This window comes from Procambarus clarkii, chromosome 58 (genome assembly GCF_040958095.1).
Source record: "Procambarus clarkii isolate CNS0578487 chromosome 58, FALCON_Pclarkii_2.0, whole genome shotgun sequence".
In the NCBI taxonomy this organism is placed as follows: domain Eukaryota; kingdom Metazoa; phylum Arthropoda; class Malacostraca; order Decapoda; family Cambaridae; genus Procambarus; species Procambarus clarkii.
Genome location: NC_091207.1, coordinates 29263902 through 29272205, shown reverse-complemented (window position 1 = coordinate 29272205; position 8304 = coordinate 29263902). Strand labels below are relative to the sequence as shown.

Here is an 8304-nt window from a genome sequence, read left to right as displayed (position 1 = left end):
CTCTCTCATAGATCATGTTACTCAGACACGTTATACTTTATTTTTGGTGGAAATTTTCCACAGAAGCGCCAATATCGCAGTAAGCCCTATAATGTTGACACCGTGATCGATAGCATCAATACTGTAGTAGATTAAGTGTAAGCAAGAGTTGTAGGACGCTGGGTGATACAAAAGTTAATTTGTAATATTCCTGCAGCATGACACCAGTAGGAAGGATGAAGATCGACCTGTTGCTCTTCATGAACATTGTGATGTTTATGTTCCTGTGGTGTCCCTTCTGGCTCTGCGACAACGGGTCTCCCAGTCTCACGACTGCAAAGAAAAATTCACATTTTAACACAAGTGGCTCGAATGCTGTTCGCTGCCAGGGGGAAGACTGCAATGCTCCCTCTTCCTCAGGACCAACAGCGAACTCCCTACAGAGAAAAATGTACCCGGACCTGCATAGGTGCTCTGCAGGACTTCAGAGAAACTTCTACTACCAGCGGGGAGACTACTGGGTCTTGGAGAACTACATTCCTGCCGACCTGACCTTCCGCTGTAACGAATCCATCACCTACACTACCCATGGAGAATACACCTTCCTCGATAACCTCGACCCAGTGACGGCTCACTGGCAGGTCAGACAACACCATCACTTCTACTTTGCACGCTTTCACTCCTGTCTCTACACACAGAGATCACACTAACGTGATGCATGAAATGAACAAATCCACAAGGGCGTGACAAGGATTCGAATCGTAGCTCAGTCGATTAAGGCAGTGTCTGGGATGCTCCCGGATGCAGGTTCGAATCCTCGTCACGGCCCTTGAGGATTTGTTCACTTCTGTCTTATCCACTTGCTTGATTTATTCAACATTTCCTTACGTAATTTAAGTGTCTAACTCTTGTCATCTACTTGACCATTGTGAGTAGCGTGAAGCCATGCTGTCTTGTTCCCTCCTCTAGTCACATATTTTGTATGTGTTACATATACATAATTATTTTCTATTAACACCCAATTTATATACATATATATATATATATATATATATATATATATATATATATATATATATATATATATATATATATATATATATATATATATATATATATATATATATATATATATATATATATATATATATATTATTAAATATGACCGAAAAAGTAAGATTAATAATTCTAACACGAATTTTCTCAATCTTTCGTACATTACGCTTCACTGTTGGAGGTAAATCAAAAATCTCTTCTCCAAAATTCATTTTTATTTCTAGTCTGACGCGACACGGGCGCGTTTCGTAAAACTTATTACATTTTCAAAGACTTCACAAATACACAACTGATTAGAACTTACGTCTCTCTGATATTATATCTACATTTGAGTGAGGTGGGAAGGGTGATGTGGCATTAACACAAGACAGAACAGGAGGGGATATTAATAGGGTATTAAAAGTATCAACACAAGACAGAACAGAAACAATGGGTATTGAATAGAAGTGTTTGTAGAAAGCCTATTGGTCCATATTTCTTGATGCTTCTATACTGGAGCGGAGTCTTGAGGTGGGTAGAATATAGTTGTGCAATAATTGGCTGTTGATTGCTGGTGTTGACTTCTTGATGTGTAGTGCCTCGCAAACGTCAAGCCGCCTGCTATCGCTGTATCTATCGATGATTTCTGTGTTGTTTACTAGGATTTCTCTGGCGATGGTTTGGTTATGGGAAGAGATTATATGTTCCTTAATGGAGCCCTGTTGCTTATGCATCGTTAAACGCCTAGAAAGAGATGTTGTTGTCTTGCCTATATACTGGGTTTTTTGGAGCTTACAGTCCCCAAGTGGGCATTTGAAGGCATAGACGACGTTAGTCTCTTTTAAAGCGTTCTGTTTTGTGTCTGGAGAGTTTCTCATGAGTAGGCTGGCCGTTTTTCTGGTTTTATAGTAAATCGTCAGTTGTATCCTCTGATTTTTGTCTGTAGGGATAACGTTTCTATTAACAATATCTTTCAGGACCCTTTCCTCCATTTTATGAGCTGTGGAAAAGAAGTTCCTGTAAAATAGTCTAATAGGGGGTATAGGTGTTGTGTTAGTTGTCTCTTCAGAGGTTGCATGGCTTTTCACTTTCCTTCTTATGATGTCTTCGATGAAACCATTGGAGAAGCCGTTATTGACTAGGACCTGCCTTACCCTACAGAGTTCTTCGTCGACTTGCTTCCATTCTGAGCTGTGGCTGAGAGCACGGTCGACGTATGCGTTAACAACACTCCTCTTGTACCTGTCGGGGCAGTCGCTGTTGGCATTTAGGCACATTCCTATGTTTGTTTCCTTAGTGTAGACTGCAGTGTGGAAACCTCCGCCCTTTTCCATGACTGTTACATCTAGAAAAGGCAGCTTCCCATCCTTTTCCGTCTCGTAAGTGAAACGCAGCACGGAACTCTGCTCAAATGCCTCCTTCAGCTCCTGCAGATGTCTGACATCAGGTACCTGTGTAAAAATGTCGTCAACATACCTGCAGTATATGGCCGGTTTCAAGTTCATGTCGACTAAGACTTTTTGCTCGATGGTACCCATGTAGAAGTTTGCAAACAGGACACCTAGGGGAGAACCCATGGCGACCCCATCTACTTGCTTATACATGTGCCCATCCGGGCTCAAGAAGGGTGCCTCTTTAGTTCAAGCTTGGAGTAGTTTCCTCAGAATACTTTCTGGCATGTCAAGAGGAGTACAGGCTGGATCACGATACACTCTGTCGGCTATCATTCCGATTGTCTCGTCCACAGGTACGTTGGTAAACAGCGATTCTACGTCCAACGAGGCTCTTATCCCTGTGGCCCGTGTGCCCCGCAGTAAGTCCACAAATTCCTTTGGAGACTTCAGGCTGAAGGCGCAAGGAACATAAGGAGTCAGCAGGCCGTTGAGTCGCTTCGCCAGTCTGTACGTGGGTGTGGGTATCTGGCTAATGATTGGCCGAAGTGGGTTTCCAGGCTTGTGCGTCTTGACATTTCCATACGCATATCCAGGTTTATATTCCCTAATGATCTTTGGCAGGTGGAGTCCGGATTTCTTGGCGTTCACAGTTTCGATCAGTTTGTTGACCTTTGCTTTTAATTCGGCTGTAGTGTCCTTCGTTACCCTTTGGAACTTAGTTTGGTCAGAGAGTATGATGTTCATTTTCGCCAGATATTCGTCTTTTTTAAGAATGACATATATTGGCGACTTGTCACCTCTCCTGACAACTATCTCCTTGTTCTCACGAAGGCTTTTAGCTGCCGCTTTAAGCTCGGGGGACAGTATGGTGCTTCTGTACCATACTGAACAGGAGAGAGGTGAACACCTCTCCTGACACCTCTCAGTTGTCAGGAGAGGTGACAAGTCGCCAATATATGTCATTCTTAAAAAAGACGAATATCTGGCGAAAATGAACATCATACTCTCTGACCAAACTAAGTTCCAAAGGGTAACGAAGGACACTACAGCCGAATTAAAAGCAAAGGTCAACAAACTGATCGAAACTGTGAACGCCAAGAAATCCGGACTCCACCTGCCAAAGATCATTAGGGAATATAAACCTGGATATGCGTATGGAAATGTCAAGACGCACAAGCCTGGAAACCCACTTCGGCCAATCATTAGCCAGATACCCACACCCACGTACAGACTGGCGAAGCGACTCAACGGCCTGCTGACTCCTTATGTTCCTTGCGCCTTCAGCCTGAAGTCTCCAAAGGAATTCGTGGACTTACTGCGGGGCACACGGGCCACAGGGATAAGAGCCTCGTTGGACGTAGAATCGCTGTTTACCAACGTACCTGTGGACGAGACAATCGGAATGATAGCCGACAGAGTGTATCGTGATCCAGCCTGTACTCCTCTTGACATGCCAGAAAGTATTCTGAGGAAACTACTCCAAGCTTGTACTAAAGAGGCACCCTTCTTGAGCCCGGATGGGCACATGTATAAGCAAGTAGATGGGGTCGCCATGGGTTCTCCCCTAGGTGTCCTGTTTGCAAACTTCTACATGGGTACCATCGAGCAAAAAGTCTTAGTCGACATGAACTTGAAACCGGCCATATACTGCAGGTATGTTGACGACATTTTTACACAGGTACCTGATGTCAGACATCTGCAGGAGCTGAAGGAGGCATTTGAGCAGAGTTCCGTGCTGCGTTTCACTTACGAGACGGAAAAGGATGGGAAGCTGCCTTTTCTAGATGTAACAGTCATGGAGAAGGGCGGAGGTTTCCACACTGCAGTCTACACTAAGGAAACAAACATAGGAATGTGCCTAAATGCCTACAGCGACTGCCCCGACAGGTACAAGAGGAGTGTTGTTAACGCATACGTCGACCGTGCTCTCAGCCACAGCTCAGAATGGAAGCAAGTCGACGAAGAACTCTGTAGGGTAAGGCAGGTCCTAGTCAATAACGGCTTCTCCAATGGTTTCATCGAAGACATCATAAGAAGGAAAGTGAAAAGCCATGCAACCTCTGAAGAGACAACTAACACAACACCTATACCCCCTATTAGACTATTTTACAGGAACTTCTTTTCCACAGCTCATAAAACGGAGGAAAGGGTCCTGAAAGATATTGTTAATAGAAACGTTATCCCTACAGACAAAAATCAGAGGATACAACTGACGATTTACTATAAAACCAGAAAAACAGCCAGCCTACTCATGAGAAACTCTCCAGACACAAAACAGAACGCATTAAAAGAGACTAACGTCGTCTATGCCTTCAAATGCCCCCTTGGGGACTGTAAGCTCCAAAAAACCCAGTATATAGGCAAGACAACAACATCTCTTTCTAGGCGTTTAACGATGCATAAGCAACAGGGCTCCATTAAGGAACATATAATCTCTTCCCATAACCAAACCATCGCCAGAGAAATCCTAGTAAACAACACAGAAATCATCGATAGATACAGCGATAGCAGGCGGCTTGACGTTTGCGAGGCACTACACATCAAGAAGTCAACACCAGCAATCAACAGCCAATTATTGCACAACTATATTCTACCCACCTCAAGACTCCGCTCCAATATAGAAGCATCAAGAAATATGGACCAATAGGCTTTCTACAAACACTTCTATTCAATACCCATTGTTTCTGTTCTGTCTTGTGTTGATACTTTTAATACCCTATTAATATCCCCTCCTGTTCTGTCTTGTGTTAATGCCACATCACCCTTCCCACCTCACTCAAATGTAGATATAATATCAGAGAGACGTAAGTTCTAATCAGTTGTGTATTTGTGAAGTCTTTAAAAATGTAATAAGTTTTACGAAACGCGCCCGTGTCGCGTCAGACTAGAAATAAAAATGAATTTTGGAGAAGTGATTTTTTATTTACCTCCAACAGTGAAGCGTAATGTACGAAAGATTGAGAAAATTCGTGTTAGAATTATTAATCTTACTTTTTCGGTCATATTTAATAATATATGTCTACAGGAAAGACTGCTACCAAAATATACTAATATATATATATATATATATATATATATATATATATATATATATATATATATATATATATATATATATATATATATATATATATATATATATATATATATATATATATATATATATATATATATATATATATATATATATAACAATTAAACAATCAGCGTTCGAAGACCTCGTCCAGCTCCTCGGAGGTTGGGTGCATACCCAGGATACAGCACGCATTTCCCCTCTGAACTGCGACACTGAGGCGCTGTAACAGGAATATATATATATATATATATATATATATATATATATATATATATATATATATATATATATATATATATATATATATATATATACATATATATATATATATATATATATGTATATATATATATATATATAAATATATATATATGTATATATATATATATATATATATATATATATAAATATATATATACGGGAGGGTATATATATATATATATATATATATATATATATATATATATATATATATATATACGGGAGGGTATATATATATATATATATATATATATATACGGGAGGGTATATATATATATATATATATATATATATATATATATATATATATATATAAATATATATATATACCCTCCCTTTTGGGAGGAACATAAATGCTTGCTGTGACCTGTGCCATATCTGGGTGCATGGAGGATGACACATCTCTGCAACAGGCACTGTGAATCATACACTTGTAGTCTGACACACTGTGAGCTCCATTAACAGCATTCATAATTGTTAATTTTTGTTTTTCTTTCTCAAATATATTTCTATAAACACTGGGTGACCCCCCTCCCCCCCATCGCCTGACCGCACAGCAACACCCCTTCCCCCAACACCTTCACTGTGGGAGGCCTACAGGGAGCCAGCGTGGCCCTCAATGCCCTTATATTCCACACAGTAAATTCACCTGTTTGATCCGTTTTCGTTGAGATGGTCCACTCTAGGCACTACCCTTTACTGACGATGATAACTGAAAAATTAAATCTCCAAAATTAATTTTTATTTCTAGTCTGACGCGACGCATGAAGGCGTTTCGTAATAACATATTACATTTTCAAAGACTTTAGTTTACACACACATTTGTAACCTAAAAACACTAAACAAAGTCTTACTTATACTAACACTAAACAGATTGATTGATTGATAAAGATTAAGCCACCCAAGAGGTGGCACAGGCATGAATAGCCCGTGAGTGGTGGCCCTTTTGAGTCATTACTTGCTTATATACAGAGTTCTTTGGGGCTTACAGTCCCCAAGTGGGCATTTGAAGGCACAGACAACGTTGGTCTCTTTCAAGGCATTCTGCTTTGTGTCTGGAGAGATTTTCATGAGTAGGTTGGCCGTTTTTTTTGGTTTTATAGTAAATCGTCAATTGTAATTTCTAATTTTTGTCTGTAGGGATAACGTTCCTAACAACACTATCTTTCAGGACCCTTTCCTCCGTTTTATGAGCTGTCGAGAAGAAGTTTCTGTAAAATAGTCTAATAGGGGGTACAGGTGTTGTGTTAGTTGACTCAAACTTCCATTCTCATGTACCCTCCTCACCCAAACCAATAAAATGCGAAGCGTTATGTTAAATGTTTTATAAACAGTTCATCAAGTGTATCATAAAATTGTAGTTCATAAGTGTAGTGTTAAGTGTAAAGAAGTCTTTGAGAATGGAAGAAGCCTTTACGAAACGCTTTTAAGTGTCAGACCAATAATAAAAAATGAATTTTAGAGAATTGATTTTTTCATTACCACCGACAGTGAAGAAAAATACAAGAAAAATTGAAAAAATCGTGTTAGAATTATTAATCTTACTTTTTTGGTCATATTCAACAACATATGTTTACAAGAAAGACTGCCACCAATTAATACAATCCAATTTCCTTTTGTCAAAAGGAGGGAATGTAGATTTAATGGCTTAAAGAATGATAGGAGTATTTGCATTACTAGACCAGATAAAGGTAGGGGTATAGTGGTTTTGGACAAGTTAGAGTATGTGAATAAGGTTGAAAGGTTGTTAGAAGACCCCTCTAAATTTACGTTGGTTGATATAGACCCTTTCTCGTATATTTTGAAATGTGAGGATAAACTGAATAGAGTTTTAAGAAGTCTGAAAGACTCTCTTTTTGATTATACTAAATTACTTGCAACTGGCTCTAAGCCAGGCATCTTATATGGGTTACTTAAAGTTCATAAAACAGGTATACCCATTCGTCCTATTTTATCAGCGATTGGCACTTTTAATTATAAACTGGCAAAGTTTCTGGTTCCATTATTAGAACCATTAACGCATAATGAATTTTCTGTGAGAAATTCTCAGGATTTTGTAAAAGAACTTTCCTCTTTAAATTTTGAGTTCCCAACTATAATGGCCAGTTTCGATGTTGAATCACTTTTTACTAATATTCCTTTGTTGGAAACCATTGATATCTGTATAAATCAATTATTTGCTGACACTAACTTAGTGTCTGGATTTTGTAGTAAAATATTCAGACGGCTGTTAGAAATAGCAGTTAAAGACTCCATCTTTATGTTTAATAATAAATAATATAAACAAATTGATGGAGTAGCAATGGGGTCTCCTTTAGGTCCTGCACTGGCTAATGCTTTTTTGAGTTTTCATGAAATAAATTGGCTTGATAATTGTCCTTCGGCCTTTAAACCAGTCTTGTACAGGAGATATGTAGATGACACTATTTTGTTATTTAAGGACCAATGTCATATTGAGAAATTTAGAGAGTATCTTAATGCACAACATAGTAATATACGTTTTACTGCAGAGTGTGAAGTTGATAATTCATTGTCGTTTCATGATGTAAAAGTGAATAA

At 39.0% G+C, this 8304-nt stretch overlaps 1 protein-coding gene across 1 annotated transcript in view; it reads left to right on the top strand.

Annotated features, from left to right (window-relative positions):
* The first annotated feature begins 235 nt into the window (after positions 1-235).
* LOC138353483 (beta-1,4-glucuronyltransferase 1-like) overlaps positions 236-8304 on the top strand; it is a 73738-nt gene continuing 65669 nt past the window's right edge. Inside the window, exon 1 of the mRNA XM_069306454.1 lies at positions 236-620. Coding sequence (XP_069162555.1) covers positions 240-620 — 381 coding nt within the window. The 5' untranslated portion in view covers positions 236-239. The remainder of the gene's footprint in view (positions 621-8304) is intronic.